This window comes from Nerophis ophidion, linkage group LG06 (genome assembly GCF_033978795.1).
Source record: "Nerophis ophidion isolate RoL-2023_Sa linkage group LG06, RoL_Noph_v1.0, whole genome shotgun sequence".
In the NCBI taxonomy this organism is placed as follows: domain Eukaryota; kingdom Metazoa; phylum Chordata; class Actinopteri; order Syngnathiformes; family Syngnathidae; genus Nerophis; species Nerophis ophidion.
In genome coordinates, this window is record NC_084616.1 from 31,484,964 (window position 1) to 31,507,017 (window position 22,054).

Consider the following 22,054-nt stretch of genomic DNA (forward strand, 5'->3'; position numbering starts at 1 on the left):
CCGCGACCCTGAACGGGGCAAGCAGTAGAAAATGGATGGATGGATGATTTAGATGTCAGTTTTAAAAATCATCAACGTGGTATCAATGTCTTGTGCCACAACGTGTAGCTGCCCTGACCTCTGTGTGAGGTAAGTTTGGCCTCACTAATGGTTCTCAAGGAGCCACTTCATCTGAAAGCACAAGACAGAATACTGGAGTCTTAATACTAGCGGTTCAATACAGAATCCCCTCACTGTGTGTAAGTTAGGTTCATGCATGTGTCTATCATTCTGAAAATCTGCAGAGACCAAGACACGAATAGTTGCCTGCAAGCTATAAAGAAAAAAAAGAAAAAAAATCTTCCTTTACTGTGCCCAAGTGCCGCAGTTGAAAGTGAATTTAAAGTTGTCAGTACTGTTGAGTGGACAATGCAGCAGTGGCTCTCACAATGCGGTTCAAGGCTGTGTCAGTGTTGTGTACTTGAACTGCACAATGCTGTTGAATGGACTAGGAAGTGACACATCACATACCCTGCTTGTCTACATAGTGGTGCACTCAAATAGAGGAGCAGAAGACTTGGTGGGATGGATAACGAAGGGAATGCAAGTGACAGCAACAGTGGAACCCAAAAATAAAACAAAACACTGTACGTGAAAAATACATTGTAAACATTGAACTACGTGATTTTTGTCAGGGCTAAAAATATACTGGTAATCTATGCTCCTCATCTGTAAAAGTGTAAAGGGCACAAACACATGACGGTTAAGATTTGCATTTTAAATTAAGGGAAATGTTCTACAAAATAAGGGAAAATCCCTATTTGGATATCAGATGCAAACGTTTCAGGCACATTGTCGTACCAAATGAAAAAAAAAAAAACACAAAACATTTTTTCAAACATTTACAAGACTAAATTCTACTCTAATGACTAGCATTGGACTTGTTATACAGTCACATGACTGTGCAGTATATATTTGTTTTTGTAATTCTAAACAAATGCACACACAAGGGTAAAAATGTTACAAAACCCAAAACCAGTGAAGTTGGCTCGATGTAAAAAAAATGGAAATAAAAACAGAATACAATGCTTTGCAAATCCTTTCCAACTTATATTCATTTGAATAGACTGCAAAGACAATATATTTAATGTTCGAACTGAAAAACAATTTTTTTTTTGCAAATAATCATTAACTTCGATTTTAACATTGCAAAAAAGTTGGCGCAGGGGCATTTTTACCACTGTGTTACATAACAACACTTAGTAAATGTTTGGGAACTGAGGTGACCAATTTTTGAAGCTTTTCAGGTGGAATTATTTCCTATTCTTGCCTGATGTACAGCTTAAGTTTTTCAACGGTCCGGGGTCTTCGTTGTCATATTTTACGCTTCATAATGTGCCACAAATTTTCAATGGGAGATAGGTCTAGACTACAGGCAGGCAAGTCTAGTACCCACACTCTTTGACTGTGAAGCCACGCTGTTGTAACACGTGCAGAATGTGGCTTGGCATTGTCTTGCTGAAATAAGCAGGGGCGGCCATGAAAAATACATTGCTTGGATGGCAACACATCCATCCATCCATTTTCTACCGCTTATCCATCTCGGGGTCGCGGGGGGTGCTGGAGCCTATCTCAGCTACAATTGGGCGGAAGGCGGTGTACACCCTGGACAAGTCGCCACCTCATCGCAGGGCCAACACAGATAGACAGGCAACATTCACACTCACATTCACACACTAGGACCAATTTAGTGTTGCCAATAAGCCTATCCCCAGGTGCATGTCTTTGGAGGTGGGAGGAAGCCGGAGGAGGGAACCCACACAGTCACGAGGAGAACATGCAAACTCCACACAGAAAGATCCCGAGCGCAGGATTGAACCCAGGACCAAGTTACATTTAAACTAGGGCTGGGCAAAGATTAAAAATCAAAGTTAATCGCACTATTTGTCCGATTAATCGCGATTAACTGCATTTTATACACAAAGCCCAATAATTAATTCAAAAGTAGTGTGTAGTGCACCTTTATTGGAATATTCTCCCACATGAACAAAAGCGCCAAAACATTTGTTGTGCAAACACAATTTAAATCAGTCCTTGTTAAACAGTAGCAGTTAAATAGCACATTTTATGAAAATCAACTCAAAAAATGTAAATACAAACATTTAAGCTTATTGCCACTGCCAGGGTATTTAAGTTATCCTGTTTGTTATGGAAAATAGATATAATCTACATACAAATCTCTGAGCCACAATCATAACATCTGAACAGGCAATTTCTGAGGTAACAGCAGAAACATTTTTTTTTATCAGGGATCTTATGTTTAAAAAACCTATATTATAGGTAGTGGGCTGTTTTAGGGAATTTTTGATCAAATTATCCGTAATAGCAATATTAATAATGTTGTGTTTATTCTGCTCTAGTGCACTTAGAATAATTATGACCATATCTAGGAATTGATATGATAGGAATTTTTCGATTGTTTGCTTGGTGCTTTGATAAATTGAACGCATCATATACATGGTACTATATTGTGATGTTATGAGCAAGGGGAAAAAAGAACTACCCTACCCAGCATGCAACAGGAGTGACGAGCATGCGCGGTAGCCCGGTATAGGTTGTGTCGCCATGACGGCATCTTGTATGTTGTGATATGCATGCTCTGAAAGCAAACGTTAAGAACTCAGCCAACACTCCTTGTCTGCATTATTCATAAATAGACAGACAACACATATACTCCGCTGCTTCACAGGCCGCTGGATGTAGCCGGCAAAGTATTCCCATGCTAGCTAGCCGGTCTAGCAAGCACGCGTCATTCAGTCCAAAACGGCCCGATCTATCCACATTCAGAATTGTCTGGCGGTCGTAAGTGACCACGCTGTAAGCCAGCCATGAAATTTGCAGAATTGTCCGGTATTTTTGCCAAATGCTCCATCTTTACCAAGAGCCCCTCGAAGCCGAAGCTTATCCGGGCGACGCCATCTTGTTAAGAAAAGGCGTTAACAAAATAAAAGCATGTAAACAACATACGCAAATGTGCGATGAAATAATTGTCGGCGTTAATAGATTGATGAGTTAACTCGTAATTAACGCACTAATTTGCCCACCCCTAATTTAAACCAATATGGATGACACTGGGAGCATATGGGTAAAGGGTCTTGCCCAAGGACACAACCGTAGTGACTAGGATGGCGGAAACAAGAATCGAACCTGGAACCCTCAAGTTGCTGGCACGACCACTCCACCAACCGAGCTATACCGCTCAATAAAAATACAAGCATGTTTAACACATATACATTCCTTTCTTTTATTAAGACAGGAATAGAAGTTGGTGTATGATTTGCATTGACTATAATCATGCAGGATTAGTAATACTGATAACTTTCACATTTTTTAATTTACATTGTGGAGGAGAAAAAACAGTTCTCCCTTCTGTCCAATACCACATGAAAGTGGTTGGTTTTTGGCATCTAATGTGTCCAGATTTCACACTTTACAAGAAATACATTCACGGCAAACTCTGTAGCTAGCTTGCTCTAGCTTTCTGGGACTCTTATTTTATTTGTCCAGGCAGGATGGAGCAACACTTTTATTGTGAAGACACAAACTGTGCAGATTTCGGCTTTTGAAAGCCGGTACGGGGTCGGAGTTTTAAAATAAAAAGTGTTCCTCGCCTTCCTCTCAGTCGTTTTTTTCTTAATATGGAGCTTGCAGCAGCCAGCGTCATCTCACAAGATCCTTGGGTGCCGTGAATGTCAATCAAGTGACAGAAGTGACATCATAGTGAAAATTGACCGGTAGCTTGTGGTCGACCTAATGGGTACCTGTGATGTACAGGATACGGGTGTAGCCCTTACTCTCTCCTATGATAAACTAAATGGTGTGTTTATTCTGCTGTGTTGTCCTGTGATGCAGATGTCAATGTGATGATGCCATGATGCAGAGGACTCTCCAGTCCAGGGATCACCCAGAAAAGTCTTTGTTTGGATGAAATAAATGCATTACAGTGATGAAATAAGCATTCCTCTGAAAAAAGAAATTACTCTTTTTTCACATTGTGTAGGGCCAGGCTGCACCATATAGGATTAGTCTGTTTTTGCAAAAACAAAAAACAACAACAATTAGTTATTTGTTTTAGCTGCAAAATGAGTACAAAATAGTCCAAATTAAATGTTTGTAATAAATATCATTTTTTGTAAATAGAGATTTTCATTTTGGTTGTTATAACAATTCAATAAGCAGAAATAAAAATATATAATTAAATCAAAAAATAAAAAGAAATAAGCGGAATGGCCGTAGCATGAAAAGTTCCACACACTGATTGACTCAAAACAAAGAAAACAGATTTTTCTATTTTTACGTCTTAACTCTTTATGCAAAAAAATGACCAAAAAAGTACAGGCATGTTCCCAAACTGACAACTATTGAAGTATTAAAAGTGTGAATGGTTCAAAGTACAAAGCCAGACTAAATACTTAAAACCCTTATCAACTGAATGCATATTTTGCTTGATTATTGTATTGCAAAAATAATGGAGGGTGACAAGCTTAATAATCTTTTCATTGCACATCAAAGGGCTGTTTATATAATGTGCTAGGCTCTTAACCCCGACATAACTTTGTATGGCGTGACTGACAAATTACAGCAACATTTAGGAGGCAACAGGAAGATTTTTTTTTTTTTGGCAAGAGACAAGACTCATGAAGCATAACAATGCAAATAGCTCAACAACATGAGGAGAGGTACTGATAGACAGATAGGGGCAGCCAGCGGAAAGGGATGGGAGAGGTAAGGAGACGGTGACACAAGGAGAGGGTCTGCCGCCAGCATACAGCCTCACAGACAAGGCCATTTCCAACATGACATGGGGGGGTCGGGACAAGCATCCCATAAAGCAGATAAAGAACAATTCCAGGAACAACAGGACTGGAACCTCTCCTTGGATGAGAAGAATGGAAAAAACAGTATACACTCAGCATGAAAGAGACCGGGTGAATGAGATATATAATGTGATTAACGTTGTGCAGAAAGTTCATTTAATAAAGAAACCATTTGCTAAACATAACACCTGCCATTAAAGTGTGTTTCAATGACTCACACAACTAATAAAGCCCTACATGTAAATATTTTTGGAACAGAAAGGAACATTTCATTACTCAAGGTAGATCTTCACAATTATGGCCAATATAATAATACTGTTTATTTCTATCAATATTTAAATCACGAGTATTCCATTTATCCATTTCCTACCGCTTGTCCCTTTTTGGGGTGGTGGAGGGTGCTGGAGCCTATCTCAGCTGCATTCGGGCGGACGGCGGTGTACACCCTGGATAAGTCGCCAACTCATCGCAGGGCCAACACAGATAGACAGACAACATTCACACTCATATTCACACACTCATCTTTTTGTAAGGGGCGCTGGAAGCCGGCAGACCCATCAGCGATCCTGTTCTGTCTCCCTGTAATGTTTGTCCGATCTTGAATGGGATTGTGCAGAAAAATTTAATTTTCCTGAAGGAACTCTCCTGAAGGAACAAATAAAGTGCTATCTAATCTAATCTAATCTAATCTAATCTAATCTGATCTAATCTAATCTAATCTAATTTAGTGTTGCCAAGCAACCTATCGCCAGGTGCATGTCTTTGGAGGTGGGAGGAAGCCGGAGTACCCGGAGGAAACAAATGCAGTCACGAAAGAACATGCAAACTCCACACAGAATGGTCCCGAGTCCGGGATTGAACTCCGAACTACTCAGTACCTTCATATTGTGAGGAACATGCACTAACCCCTCCACCGTGCTGCCCGAAATCCCGAGTATTAATTATGAATATTTATTACGCTAGGTAAAACATAGTGTTTCCCACAGGTCGCTAATTCACTTGTGAGTTTGGGGTACCAGAGGTGAGGGTTGAGGACATCATGTAATATGTAATAAAATCGTCAAAATAAACATATATAATACTAGAAGTAATAGTTTATTTTGAACACGCTTACAGAGTTACATCCAAATTGTTTACAGCTGACAGTTCAACATGTCTGAAAGGGATTTGGAAGAAGCAAAGCTTACATGCTCCTAAACCTTCTTCATATGTTGTCTTGATTCGATGTGCAGCGGAGCTCACTTCTTTAATTGTAATATAGCTGACGATCATCTTCATTTAATTGTGGCAGCCAAAATTGTAAACGTGATTACAATTCTATTAATTGTGCATGCCTAATCCAAAGCATACCATATCATGTCTCAAACAGGGTGTACTGTATGTAATATCCTGGTGTGGTGATGTACTGTATACCTAATGGAACATGCTCACTGATGCTTATTGATTATGTGAAAGCTGTCAGAAGTAAAAAGATAAATTGTGAGGAGTACAGTATCGGTCTATACTCTGATCACACCCGTGCAATGGACTGCTATGAAGGTGCTTCACAGTGCAGGTGGACAACAACCCTCAACATTTTGTTGGCCACACAAGACTTTTTAATGACAAAGACATACAGAGTCAGAAATAAAATAAAATTATATATATATATATATATATATATATATATATATATATATATATATATATATATATATATATATATATATATATATATATATATATAGGGAGTAAACCTTTTTTTTAAACAGTACAATCACTAATTAGAGAAATTAAAATCAGGCTTATGGGGTATGACATAAATGACCCAGTTTTCCCAGTATGAATTAAATTTCTCCAATTCATAATGTATACAAGTAGTTATCTTCTCCATATTATATATGTCCAACTGTTTATCTATCTTCTATTTTATGTTATTTCTGATTATTATTATTAATAATGTCCCATCCATCCATCATCTTCCGCTTATCCGAGGTCGGGTCGCGGGGGCAGCAGCCTAAGCAGGGAAGCCCAGACTTCCCTATCTCCTATTAATAATGTATATTTTTTTATTTTGTCTTTATTTAATTGGTGTATTTGTAAATATTATTGTGTTTTCCTGCTGTTTCTTTCTTACCTCTAAATTAAACAAAAAATGAAGTGAAGTGAAGTATATTTATATAGCGCTTTTTCTCTTGTGACTCAAAGCGCTTTACATTGTGAAACCCAATATCCAATTTTTATATTTAAACCAGTGTGGGTGGCACTGGGAGCAGGTGGGTAAAGTGTCTTGCCCAAGGACACAACGGCAGTGACTAGGATGGCGGAAGCAGGGATCGAACCTGCAACCCTCAAGTTGCTGGCACGGCCGCTCTACCAACCGAGGCTAATCCAGCATTTTTTTCTCTTTTTTCCTGAATAGAACCAATAAGAAAACCATTAAGAAACCGAATCGTTAAGCAGAAACGAAAGTGAAGCGGGAACCGGAAAAATCTCAATTCCCATCCCTAATTCTAATGTTGGTCATAATGGCGGTACATGGAGAGCCAAATTCTTTCCGAGGTTTTTCTGAGGTACTTGGTGAAAACAGTTGGTGAACCACTGCAATTGAGCATTTTTTCATGCAATGAAGGCATACATGATGGCTCAGTAAAGGCCTCTTTTAAAGCCTTATTGGCCAAGGGAAATCAATAATTTGCTCATAGTGAGCTGTAAAGACTCACTTTACACTCAGTTACTAAATTTCTTGTAGAACTTTGAGCTACTTGAAATGATGTATTTCATTGACAATCCCAATCCGAATCAGAAATAGTTGAGTGGTACACACTTGACTCAGTTATTTACTGTGCCATATTAATATACAGTACATGTCGAGCGCTGTCTCTGTTATGATGGAACACGTAGGTTTTGGTCTTGTTTGGGGTTTGCACTCCATATCCTTTTCCATTCAGCACATTGTTCCTTTTACCACTGATTAATATCTTGTTTAAACAGCTCGCAGACACACCACAAACCGTTGGTACGTTCATAAATCCTCCGGTGCTGATCAACACAATGGCTCACATTCCTGAAATTGAAAGGAAGTCCCTTATATCAGTGCATCGCTGTACTGCAAGACATTCTAGGAATATGACACAAGGACAAATACAGCCTTCCACATGCCTGTCTGTTCTTTTCATCAAGGCACTAACAGGAGAAGGACCACTTCCACACACTACTGGGCCCCCTCATCAGCACTTTTTTGCAATGTTTTGCTATCCAATAAACTACAACCTCTTGTTTAAATGCACCCAAGTTCTTAAAGGAAATATTAGGGTGTCTTGGAGGGGACACTCCACTTAAATAGATAATGGTTTTATGTTAATGACATAAAATGACATAACATACATACCATTGGAAGTGTTATCATGCAACGCTGCAGTGCTGTACAGTTTTTTAGCCACTCTCTAAAGCATCTCCAATCAATATCAACACCAAATGCCCTCTGAATACTCAACTTTAATTTCTCAGATGGCATATAGAAGTTGTTTCAAACAAAAGCAAAAAACAGCAAGCCAAATAATCACATGCATAACTTGTGGTTTGATCCATGAACCAGCCTGCTATGTGTGATTGAGTTTCACAGAGGTCTCAAGGGTACCAGAGTTGTTTCCCTATGGCTACACAGTTTAAACACCCACCTATTAGAGACATCCATCCTTCTCGGAAATGAACTCCTCGCTAACAGACACGGTTTGAGGTTACGCTTTAGCTCCACCAACAATGCCACTTTGATCTCTTTGGTCATTTCACAGTGTATGATTCCTCTAAACTGGTACCTACCGCGCAGATCTTGAAGTATGGGGAATATTGGACTTGGTTGCTGGAAAGATGCTAACCTGAGGTAGCCTTGAACAAGGCCACAACCCAACGTTAATGCCAACGACACACTCTTAACACCTCTCCCTTCTGCATGTCTTTAGGTTCTAATAGGCCATGTATTAACAACACTCTATTGTATGGATAGGCGTCACAACTGGACAGTTAAATTTTTCTTAAAAGATGTTTCGCCTCTCACCCAAGCAAGTGTCATCAGTTCTGACCAATCTGACCAATGAAAGTCTATGAGCATGAAATGATGAAGCTTACTCGGGTGTGAGGCAAAACATTTTTTAAGACAAACTTGACAGTCCAGTTGCAGTTACTTGAATGCCCTGAGAATATGACCTGGATGAGTGAGAATATCCATAAACATGATACTTGGGGACATCTCTACGATGCTGATTCGACTCCGCTTGGGATGGTTTCCTGTGGACGGTACTCCCGCTGCTGTCTTGGATCCGCTTTGAACTGAACTTTCTGTGTTGGAGCCACTATGGATTGAACTTTCACAGTATCATGTTAGACCCGCTCGACATCCATTGCTTTCGGTCCCCTAGAGGTCCATTTGAGGTCCTCTCCAAGGTTCTCATAGTCATCATTGTCACTGGCGTCCCACCGGGTGTGAGTTCTCCTTGTCCACTGGGTGTGAGTTTTCCTTGCCCTTATGTGGGTTCTTCCGAGGATGTCGTAGTCGTAGTGGTTTGTACAGTCCTTTGAGACCTTTGTGATTTAGGGCTATATAAATAAACATTGATTGATTGATTGATTGATACTTTATAGAGACCTCTTAATCTACAGTAGATACTTTAATTCCCCTAAAATATAAATAGAGCAATAGAAAGACACTTTTTTTTACATGTCCCGTCCAGAAAATCAGGCAAATTATATTGTTGATGTAGATGCACATATCTACTGTAGTCTTTTACAAAATAAAATGTGGGATACGTATCTATTTGCCAAATTTGTATTTGACTTTTTTAAATGGATATTTTAATATTTGGCGCAGCTGGACTGGACAAGTAGTGGATAGAAAGAAGAAGAAAAAGAAGACAGAGGGGGAAATTGCACGGACAAAACACAACAAAAACAACAACAGCAGAAAAACATCAGCAAATACGATATGTACAAAAATGATAACAAAAATTGTAGCAAAGAACCAGTTAATGAAGTAGATAGTAATAACACAGAAATGACAATGAACTATATTGCACTACAAATGGAGCAAAGAAAATACCAATAGAAAAAAACACTATAAATTACACTTGAATTACAAAAGAAAGCAGATACATGGAGGGGAAGAAAGAGCAGTAGACTATATTAACCTTATAGATTGTTATGGTAGAAATAGGTTAAGATTTAGCAGTGTGCTGTGTTTCTACCCAGTTTCCACAGGGGGGAAAATGATAATATACATCTTTGATGAAACATAACAATGTGCATGTATTTATATGTGCTTGTGTATCTAAAGTATGTATGTACATTTGTACAGTGAATGTGCATGTGGATGTATTATCGTGTGTGTGGATGTACAGTATGTACTTGTGTATGTATGCGCGTATGTACCAATGTGTGCAATAATGTACCTATGTATCTTAGACTTAGGCCCCCAGAGGACCCAACCCAAAACAGCAGGTGCAATTTACTATGAAACAAGGGACCAACGGTCCAACGCAGGCAGGCCGGCCAGCCAGCGACAGGACTCCCAAAACCGGGCCCATTGTGCTAGCAGGCAGGCAGCGGCAGGCCGTAGACAGATGCTCCCGACCGAGGACAAAGCACGGAGAAGCAGGAGACTACCAGCCCCTGAGCCAGCGAGAGACAACACCCCATACGGACAGAAAGAAGGGACGTCCCGTCCCAAAAGGCCCAGAGACTCCCCGTAGCCGGACGGGAAGACTGTTTGAAACCCCTTCTGTAAATGTACCAGTTTAGCATAGTTGCTCATTTCCATCTGTAGTCCCCCATACTAGTGTGCGTGGCACTGGGAGCACCCAGGTGAACCACGTCGCCCCACTTATAATGGGATCAATACGGCAATATTTTATTCCACTTACAGGCCCATCTTTAATATTAAAATTAAAGTTAAAGTACCACTGATCACACACTATGTGTGGTGAAATTACTCTCTGCGTTTGACCCTTCCCCTTGTTTCACACCCTGGGAGGTGAGGAAAGCAGTGAACAGCAGCCGTGGCCACGCTCGGGAATCCTTTTGGTAATTTAGTGATAAAATGCACAAATAAAAAAAAAATCAAACAGAGTAAAGTCTGTTGGTTAAAATTTAATGAAGTGTAAATGATTCTCCTAAACCAGTGTTTCTTAACCCTAGGCACTTGGCCCCCATGGAAGACCTCCAAAAAAGTATCACTTTCTCAGCTGTGGTTTGTATGGGCCGTAGCCGTACTCAGTTGTATTATACTTTTTCACCACTTGTGACAGTAATGACAATATCATCCATCCATCCATCCATTTTCTACCGCGTGTCCCTCTCAGGGTCGCAGGGGGTGCTGGAGCCAATCTCAGCTGCATTCAGGCAGGAGCCGGGCTACACCCAGGACAAGTTGCCACCTCACCACAAGGCCAACACAGATAGACAACAGTCACACTCACATTTACTCACTAGGGCCAATTTAGTGTTGCCAATCAACCTTTCCTCAGGTGCATGTCTTTGGAAGTGGGAAGAAGTTGGAGTATCCGGAGGGAACCCACACATTCACAGGGAGAACATGCAAAATTCACACAGAAAGATCCCGAACCCAGGATTGAACTCGGGACAAAGAAAATCAGTCTGGAACTAAAGTCATAGAAAAGTGACTTAAGCGCAAAAAATATGCCTGAAGTGGTGAAGCTGTATTTTTATTGGCACTTTAATTTTATAGAAAGTTTATATAAGTGAATGAATTATTAATTAAGTTAAAAAGTATTTTAGCACTGCATAATTGTATGTCAACTTATTTCATATCAGTTTTTATGAGTTCCTTTTTTGCAGTAATCTTGATTAGTATTTATTTTTGTAATCAGCCTTGATCAGTGTGTGCCGTCAGGGCCAGCAAGGCGTTTTTCTGCTGGCCTAACTTAACCAGAAATCATGATCATAAATAAAAATAAAAGTAATTTTTTATTTACTTTCCCTAAATATCTAAAAGTATTAATATTCTCTTCATGTCATGTTATACTCCCTCCAGCAATTTTGTTTTTAGGTTATGGAGTTTTTATCTATTCAGAATTCAGTTGGCTTATGTTGCCATGCTATATGAAATCTGCCTGAAGCCTTCTGATGCAACAATGCTGGCAACTGTGCACTGTAAGTGAAAGGACACATTCAGTTGACAGACAGTTGCGATAACCAATCAGATTATGAGTTGTTGTCAGTAAGGCCTTCTAGACCAGTGTTTTTCAACCTTTTCTGAGCCGAGGCACATTTTTTTCACAGACGAAATCCAGAGGCACACCACCAGCAGAAAGCATTTAAAAAATGAAACTCAGCAGCCGTTATTGACATTAAAAAGTGGTTGTCCCAATTGTTGGATATGACCTTAAAGCATAACCAAGTATGCATCACTATAGCTCTTGTTTTAAAGTAGGTGTACAGCCACCACCTGTCAAATCACACCCTGACTTATTTTCACTTTTTTTCTCTTTTCCTGTGTGTAGTGTTTTACTTCATGTCTTGCGCTCCTATTTTGTTGTTGATTGTCATGTCATGTACGGATGTACTTTGTGGATGCCGTCTGCTCCACACGCTGTAAGTCTTTGCTGTCAACCAGCATTCTGTTTTGGTTAATTTGCAGCCAGTTCAGTTTAGTTTTGTATAGGCTTTCCTAAGCTTCAATGCGTTTTCTTAGCGGCAGTCACCTTTTGTTTATTTTTGGTTTAAGCATTAGACACATTTTTACCTGCAAACCATCGTCGTTCCCGACATCTACAAAGCAATTACCTACCTGCTGCCACCTACTGATATGGAAGAGTATTACACGGTTACGCTGCCAAGCTCTAGACAGCACCGACACTCAACAACAACACCTCATTTGCAGACTATAATCACTGGTTTGCAAAAACAATGTTCTAAACGGCCTAAGGCAGATAGATATTGTGATGTTATGAGCTAGGTCAGTGTTTTTCAACCTTTTTTGAGTCAAGGCACATTTTTTCCGTTGAAAGCATGCGGAGGCACACCACCAGCAGAAATCATTAATAAACGAAACTCAGTTGACAGTAAAAAGTCACAATTGTTGGATATGACTTTAAAGCATCACCAAGCATGCATGACAATAGCTCTTGTCTCAAAGTAGGTGTACTTATTTAGAGTTTTTTGCTGTCTTCCTGTGTGTAGTGTTTTACTTCTTGTCTTGCTCTCCTATTTTGTTTTTTTTTCTCTTTTTTTGGTAATTTCCTGTAGCAGTGTCATGTCTTCCTCTGAGCGATATTTCCGCATCTACTTTGTTTTAGCAATCAAGAATATTTCAGTTGTTTTTATCCTTCTTTGTGGGGACATTGTTGATTGTCATGTCATGTTGGGATGTACATTGTGGACGCCGTCTTTGCTCCACAGTAAGTCTTTGCTGTCATCCAGCATTCTGTTTTTATTTTCTTAGTAGCCAGTTCAGTTTTAGTTTCGTTCTGCATAGTCTTCCCTAAGCTTCAATGCCTTTTCTTAAAGGCACTCGCCTTTTGTTTATTTTTGGTTTAAACATTAGATACCTTTTTACCTGCACACTGCCTCCTGCTGTTTCCGTCATCTACAAAGCAATTAGCTACCAGCTGATATGGCAGAGTAACCCTGTAATTACAGGGCTACTCTGCCGAGCTCTAGACAGCACCGACACTCAACAACATCACATCATTTGCAGACTATAATTACTGGTTTGCACAAAATATTTTTAACCCAAATAAGTGAAGTTAGACCATCTCCCACGGCACACCAGACTGTATCTCACGGCACACCAATGTGCCGCGGCACAGTGGTTGAAAAAAACTGAGATAGGTAACATAAGAACTCCATTACCCAGCATGCCACAGTAGTGAAGAGCATGCGTAATAGCTGCGTTTAGCCATGCCTACTGCGGGTGTTTTTGATGAGCTCCTTGTAATCATTGAAGTCCGACATCACTGAAGGCTTGGGTGGGAAACGCACGGCCCGTCACTGGCCTTGATAATAATCTTTGGGATTAACACAAGTAGGTTGGATATGATTATTGAAGACTATTAAAATCTTGGGTATGATTTCTAATAGTGTTAGTATTTGAGTGGGCTCCGTCCCCCTCTGTAGAGAATCGGTTGGGCCCCGAGATCAAAAAGGTTAAGAACCCCTGTCCTTAACAAATAATTTGAATGACCTATGAAGTGGAGTTGTGTAAGTTTGTTTTTCAACCACTGTGCCGCGGCACACTAGATGCAGTCTGGTGTGCCATTGGAGATTATCTAATTTCACCTATTCAAGTTAAAAATATTTTTGCAAACCAGTAATTATAGTCTGCAAATTATGTGTTGTTGTTGAGTGTCGGTGCTGTCTAGAGCTTGGCAGGTAAAAAGGTGTCTTATGCTTACACCCAAAATTAATCAAAAGGTGAGTGCCCCTGAAAAAAGGCATTCAAGCTTAGGGAAGGCTATGCAGAATGAAACTAAAACTGAACTGGCTACAAAGTCAACTAAAACAGAATGCTGGACGACAGCAAACACTTACTGTGGAGCAAAGACGGCGTCCACATTGTATATCCGAACATGACATGACAATCAATGAATTACACGACTGACTTACCCGTGTATAAATTTGTCCGAGGAGGGGGACCTTAAAGGGGAACATTATCACCAGACCTATGTAAGCGTCAATATATACCTTGATGTTGCAGAAAAAAGACCATATGTTTTTTTAACCGATTTCCAAACTCTAAAAAGGTGAATTCGGCAATTTAAACGCCTTTCAATTGTTCGCTGTCGGAGCGATGACCTCTCACCCGTGACATCACAATGGGAAGCAATCCACCATTTTTCTCAAACACATTACACACACAAGTCAAATGATCTCTGTTATTTTCCGTTTTTTTGACTGTTTTCCGTACCTTGGAGACATCATGCCTCGTCGGTGTGTTGTCGGAAGGTGTAACAACACGATCAGGGATGGATTCAAGTTGATTTACGTGGAGTGTGCATTGATTAGCACGGCATGCTAATCGATGCTAACATGCTATTTAGGCTAGCTGTACGTACATATTGCATCGTTATGCCTCATTTGTAGCTATATTTGCATCCAGCCCTTCCCTCCACCCACATTTAATGCCAAACAAACACATACCAATCGACGGATTTAAGTTGCACCAGTGTAGAAAGATGCGAAAGTCCCTCATTTGGTCTGCACATTTTACCGGCGATGCTACGACAGACATGGCACGGAGATGTGTGGGTGACTTGCGACACTCAAAGCAGATGCATTTCCAACGATAAAGTCAACGAACAAACAAAGGTGAGTTTTGTTGATGTTATTGACTTATGTGCTAATCAGAAAAATTTGGTTGCGGCATGACTGCCAGCTAATCGATGCTAACATGCTATTTAGGCTAGCTGTATGTACATTTGTAGCTATATTTGCATCCAGCTTTTCCCTCCACCCACATTTAATGCCAAACAAACACTTACCAATCGACGGATTTAAGTTGCTCCAGTCGTCTGGTCAAAAGATGCAATCGTTGGTTGGAAAACGATCGCCGAATAGCTTCAATAGCTATTCGCTCAATAGCTTCAGTTTCTTCTTCAATTTTGTTTTTGCTATCTACCTCCACACTCCAACCATCCGTTTCAATACATGCGTAATCTGTTGAATCGCTTGAGCCGCTGAAATCCAAGTCTGAATCCGAGCTAATGTCGCTATATCTTGCTGTGCTATCCGCCATGTTTGTTTGTATTGGCGTCACTATGTTGTGACGTCACAGGAAAATGGACGGTGGATTTACAGATAGCGAAAATCAGGCACTTTAAAGGCCTACTGAAATGAGATAGCAGGTCCATTCTATGTGTCATACTTGAACATTTCGCGATATTGCCATATTTTTGCTGAAAGGATTTAGTAGAGAAGATCCACGACCACGATAAAGTTCGCAACTGGAGAAAAGCCCTGCCTCTACCGGAAGTCGCAGAAGATGACGTTACATGTTGATGGCTCCTCATATATTCACATTGATTTTAATGGGAGCCTCCAACAAAAACAGCTATTCAGACCGAGAAAACGACAATTTCCCCATTAATTTGAGCGAGGATGAAAGATTCGTGTTTGAGGATATTGATAGCGACGGACTAGAAAAAAAAAAAAAGTTATGCATTGAGACAGATTCATATGTTTTTAGAGACATTTACTAGGATAATTCTGGGAAATCCCTTATCTTTCTATTGTGTTGCTAGTGTTTTAGTGAGTTTAACAGTACCTGATAGTCGGAAGTGTACGTCCACGGCCGGGTGTTGACGCGCAGTGTCTCGGGGATGTCGACGGCAGCTGTATGGACGGCACAAGCTCAGCTGATATCCGGTAAAAGGCGACTTTTTAACCACAATTTTCTCACCGAAACCTGCTGGTTGACATGTAGTCGGGATCCATGTCCGGTGTGATCCATACTAAAGTTTCACCTCCGTGAATTTTAAACAAGGAATCACCATGTGTTTGTGTGGCTAAAGGCTGAAGTTTCCCAACTCCGTCTTTCTACTTTGACTTCTCCAATATTAATTGAACAAATTGCAAAAGATTCAGCTACACAGATGTCCAAAATACTGTGTAATTATGCCGTTAAAGCAGATGACTTTTAGCTGTGTGTGTACGCAGCGCTCATATTCATAACAGCCCGTGACGTCACGCGTACACGTCATTACGCGACGTTTTCAAGAAAAAAGTCCTGGGAAATGTAAAATTGCAATTTTGTAAACTTAAAAGGCCGTATTGGCATGTGTTGCAATGTTAATATTTCATCATTGATATATAAACTATCAGACTGCGTGGTGGGTAGTAGTGGGTTTCAGTAGGCCTTTAAAGCCTTTTTTTTTTTTTTTTTAAACTTCGAAAAATAAAATAAGCCACTGGGAACTGATTTTTATTGGTTTTAACCCTTTTGAAATTGTGATAATGTTCCCCTTTAAACGATACTTTAGTGTTCTTGAAACGGGGCTTAGGCTAAATAATTATTCGTTTAAGGGTTTAAATGACTTAGTGTAGACATGGCCTTACAAAATGTTCCAAAACACTGGGGTAAGTAAAACAGCAACAATGATAAACCCGTTGAGCATCAGGACCCAGAGGACTTTCACAGCCTGACAGGCCTCCTGGTGACAACCTGTTCCAGCTCACCTTTGTGCGGCTGCACTTGAGGAAAAGTCAAGAGTCAGACAAGAAAAGTTCAGATAGTCATTATCTGAAGGATAGTTGTAGAGGCTGCCTTAAAGCTGCCCACAACTTTCCCCACTCATTACTGTGGTCTTCGGACAGTCGACGTCACAATGAGCGCCTCCGTGGCCGTATACCGGAGCATCTTCACAGAAGACCGTTTCAAACAAGCCTACGGTTCCGAAGAGGACAACACCAGTGCAAGTTTGAGGCTCCGGGACAAGCTGGCGGTGAGGTGCAGGTGTTCACAGCGGGCATGCCTTCACTTGCTGCGGGAGAGAGTTCCTATTTTCGACTGGCTGCCCAGGTACCGCTTCAAGAAATGCATTTTAGGGGATACAGTTGCTGGACTGACAGTGGGTGTCCTCCACATCCCACAAGGTCAGTCTAAAGTCTTATCTTAGTATATTAAATAGATATTGTCTTATTGGGTATTATTAAATAACAGGAGTAGTAACATTAAAATTAATTCTACAAATACATAGATATGTCATTGAATAACAGTATCATGTATTAACTATTTTATTTGTACTTAATTATCATTTAGTATAATGAGACAATGGCGACTTGTCCAGGGTGTACACCACCTTCCGCCCAATTGTAGCTGAGATAGGCACCAGCGCCCCCCGCGACCCCAAAGGGAATAAGCGGTAGGAAATGGATGGATGAATGGATATGGCACTATTTTGTGGTGTACTGCAGTGGTCCACAACCACCGGTCCGGGGACCGGTACTGGTCCGTGACACATTGGCTACCGGGCCGCAGAGAAACATAAACTAATATATAAATTACTTTGTCTATCTGTGTTGGCCCTCTGATGAGGTGGCGACTTGTCCAGGGTGTTCCCGGCCTTCCGCCCGCACAAAGCTGAGATGGGCTCCAGCACCCCTACGTCCCCGAACGGGACAAGCGGTAGAAAATGGATGGATGGATGGATGGATGGATTGATGCATTTTCTCCGACTTAACTTTCGCCTGTCCCACTAAACACACCAATACACTTGTTTATAGATGCACAATAAATCTCCTCATAGGAAGTTTCCATTTGTCATATTTGCCATAACTTTGTGACATGGTACAAAGCACATTGATGAACATTCATCCATCCATCCATTTTCTACCGCTTACTCCCTTTGGGGGAGTCAGCTACAATCGGACGGAAGGCGGTGTACACCCTGGACAAGTCGCCACCTCATCACAGGGCCAACAGATAGACAGACAACATTTAGACTCACAATCACACACTAGTGCCAATTTAGTGTTGCCAATCAACCTATCCCCAGGTGCATGTCTTTGGAATATATAAATGTCACAGACTGTAGCCAAAGGCTGATTTCCATCTGCAGTCCCCCAGCAGGTTGATGGTAACCTGCTAGGGATCTCATTGCAAAGAAACAGGCCCATGGCTCCCACAAATTCAGCATTACAGTGAGTTGTATTTATCTGGCACAAGTGGAGAGCCGGTCCCTGAAAATAATGCCGAAATTAAATAAGTCCGTGGTGCAACAAATGTTAGGGACCACTGGTGTACAATACACATTTAATGATCCATTGTGATATTGTATTATAGTTGTTATTAATAATCTGGATTCATTTACTTACTAATTTGTACTTTTTCGTATGTGTATACAGTTACTCCTTAAATTATTTAACCCATCCATCCATCCATTTTCTTACCGCTTATTCCCTTTTGGGGTCGCGGGGGGCGCTGGCGCCTACCCTTCATTGTAATTTTACATTTATTTTCGATACTTGCAAACTTGTAATAGATACTTGATGTGCGATTTCAATTCAATTCACCAAAATATTCTGAATACAACAAACCATTTACAACACAGGAGTCAAACTCAAAGCCAGGGAGCCAGATCGCCACCGCTACATCATTTAATATGGTCCGTAAAAGCTTAAAAGTGTCTGTACTTAATCTTTCTGACTAAAAGTATTTATTGTTTCCATGTTTACTTAAAAAAAAATGCAATGCATGAAATTGCACATATTTTAAATTTAAATATTATCTGCCCATGCAACAATTACTATATTTTTATTAGAGGAGGCAATCTTTAGTCACCTTCCAATTCGATTCTCGATTGAAACCGATTCTGGCAATATATTATTTGGTGCTATTCTTAAAAAATGTTTCTTTATAATACAGTAATAGTTAAAAAAAAAAAAAAAAAAAATCATTAATTACTTAGAAATTCAATTAAATTAAACAAATACACACACATATATATATATATATATATATATATATATATATATATATATATATAGAATCGAGAATCGAAATGAAACGGAAAAATTGATATATCATCAAATCGTGACCCCAAGAATCGATATTGAATCGAATCGTGGGACACCCAAAGAATCACAGCCCTAATATATATATATATATATATATATATATATATATATATATATATATATATATATATATATATATATATATATATATATATATATATATATATATATATATATATATATATACACATACACATATATATATATACATACACAAACATATATATATATATATGTATATACACACACATATATATATATATATATATATATATATATATATATATATAAATACACACACACAGTATATGCAATTCGGATGTGATTACATACATATTTGAGCACCCCTAATTATTATATACCATATTAGTTTGTTTGTAAAAATAAATTCTTAAATGTCTCAACGTATGATTTTAAAGCAAGATTATCCATCAATTTCTATGTCCAGAAATCAAATCATCATATGTATAGGCAAATGTGTAATAATATGAGACGATTATACATTTATATTCATATATTCATGTTGCAAGCCATAACTGGGATATGGCCCTCAATGAAAACACTATTCAACTGACTGAAGATACAATATCTTCATGTACAAAAAAAAAAATAAAAATCCAAAAGCCAACAGTAATATTACAGGACCATTTTAAAATAAATTAATTTGATGTGTGTCCGAAAAGGGAGCTGGAAGAAGCAAAGCTTATATTGTCCAGCCACATCACTTAAATACTCGGATTCTCAATAAAATATTTGACATGATCACCTGATATTTGACAGTATTAAGTATATTACCAGGACACATTTTTAAATTGTTTTTGTTTTGGTGGTTTAATGTAAACTACTGTACAGTAAGTTTATACAATGAGCAAATGAATACAAAATAAACAATGATGGTAGCTGAGAAAGGCACCAGCGCCCCCCGTGACCCCAAAGGGAATATAGCGGTAGAAAATGGATGGGTGGATGGGTTGAATAATTTGCAACCATGCACAAGTTTTCTATATAACTACTGTTGATGTTTATATTTATAATTTCATTAAATATTATTCACATATAATTTATACAGTAGTTAATAGTATTGGTTCTGTTTGTATTACTGTTATCATTTGTTTTTAATGTTTACGAATTATTATTTGTGGGCCTCCATGGCCAATGTGATGCGGGTTACGGTCACTACTGAGGTTATTATTATGCATATCAGTCCTTTTATATTAGGGCTGTCCAAACCTTTTCCTGCGAGGGCCGTTTACAGAAACATTGAAGAATGCTGGAGCCATTTTGATACATTTTGTACATTAAAAGATACTAAAACCAGTACAATATAGATCAATACATGTCAAGTTATCTGAAAAAAACATTTACATCTGAGCTTTGTGTTATAAGTAAGAAAGCAAATTAGTGTAATATATTTTGTAGTATTTAATTTATATTTTTAAATTATTTCTTAGAGTATCATTCCGCCAACTAAAATCTTTGTAAGAGCTTAGAACACTTGAAAACGTATCAATCCTTCAAAAAATTGTAATCATGGCATGACATGACAAATGTAAATCATCAACGACCGTACAGTAAGTCACACAGGTTGCAGGGTTTTTTGATATTCCGTTTTTTCATGTTTTTTTGGTGAAATGTTCTAATTCAGGACATTTTTATTTTGCCTGCAGAATGTGTCGTGGGCCAATAATAAATGGTCTGCCGCCCCCGGGCCACACTATGGAAACAGTATTTATATCAGTATTAATTTACACTTTATTCTCCTCTAAACAGGAATGGCCTTTGCACTGCTCACATCTGTAGCCCCTATATTTGGTCTCTACACATCTTTCTTCCCTGTGGTCCTCTACATGATTTTTGGCACTGGGCGACACGTATCCACTGGTAGGTCTCATATCTGTGACCGTGGTATTTCAGTCATCTGTCATAATGCTTAAAACTATTACATTGGACTGCATTTGTCACTGAGGTCCAAGGTCTTCCCTCAGGTACGTTCGCTGTGGTGAGTTTAATGACTGGCTCCGTGGTAGAGCAGCTGGTCCCCACTCCGCTGGAGATGAACTCCAGTTCATCAGAACCATCTGATTTTGAGCTCCAGAAAATTGGTGTGGCCTCAGCTGTAGCCCTTCTTTCAGGAATTATTATGGTAAGGCAGATCAAGGAAGTGTATGATCATCCACTGTTTGACCTGACCTGACTCTAATACTGCTTACATTCTTGTTTATTTCTTCTGTGCTCTAGCTCTGTATGTTTGGTCTTCAGCTTGGCTTCCTCTCCACCTATCTGTCAGAGCCAATTGTTAAAGCTTTCACGAGCGCTGCTGCCTTCCATGTTACTGTCTCACAGCTGCAAAGCATGCTGGGGCTGCGCCTTCCTCGTCACACGGGGACTTTCTCCCTCTTTAAGGTAGGCACATTTATGGTGATTAAGGAAATTATGGTACGATAGATATGTGTATAAATGACTGCTCAGCAACTTGTGTGTCCAGACTTTAGGGTCTGTGTTGCAGAACTTGCCTCAGACCAACACGGCAGAGCTGCTGATCTCCTTGGTGTGTTTGGCGGTTTTGGTTCCGGTGAAAGAGATCAACACACACTACCGACAGCGCTTGCGTATGCCTATACCTGTGGAGATTCTCACAGTGAGTTGGAGTCATTTTCTTAAGTGTGTTAGCATTTAAGCTAGTTTAAATGCTA

At 39.5% G+C, this 22,054-nt stretch overlaps 2 protein-coding genes across 6 annotated transcripts in view; one reads left to right on the forward strand and one right to left on the reverse strand.

Moving 5' to 3' along the window:
- The window catches only part of b4galnt1a (beta-1,4-N-acetyl-galactosaminyl transferase 1a), a 165,777-nt gene that overhangs the window by 44,930 nt on the left and 98,793 nt on the right, over positions 1-22,054 (reverse strand). The window lies entirely within an intron of this gene.
- slc26a10 (solute carrier family 26 member 10) overlaps positions 17,007-22,054 on the forward strand; it is a 31,113-nt gene continuing 26,065 nt past the window's right edge. For 2 of the 4 annotated variants that reach the window (XM_061903377.1, XM_061903378.1), the window contains exons 1-5: positions 17,007-17,438; positions 21,132-21,242; positions 21,347-21,504; positions 21,600-21,764; positions 21,847-21,999. In XM_061903377.1, coding sequence (XP_061759361.1) covers positions 17,171-17,438; positions 21,132-21,242; positions 21,347-21,504; positions 21,600-21,764; positions 21,847-21,999 — 855 coding nt within the window. In that variant the 5' untranslated portion in view covers positions 17,007-17,170. The remainder of the gene's footprint in view (positions 17,439-21,131; positions 21,243-21,346; positions 21,505-21,599; positions 21,765-21,846; positions 22,000-22,054) is intronic. The other 2 variants (XM_061903375.1, XM_061903376.1) reach the window with 2 other exon arrangements.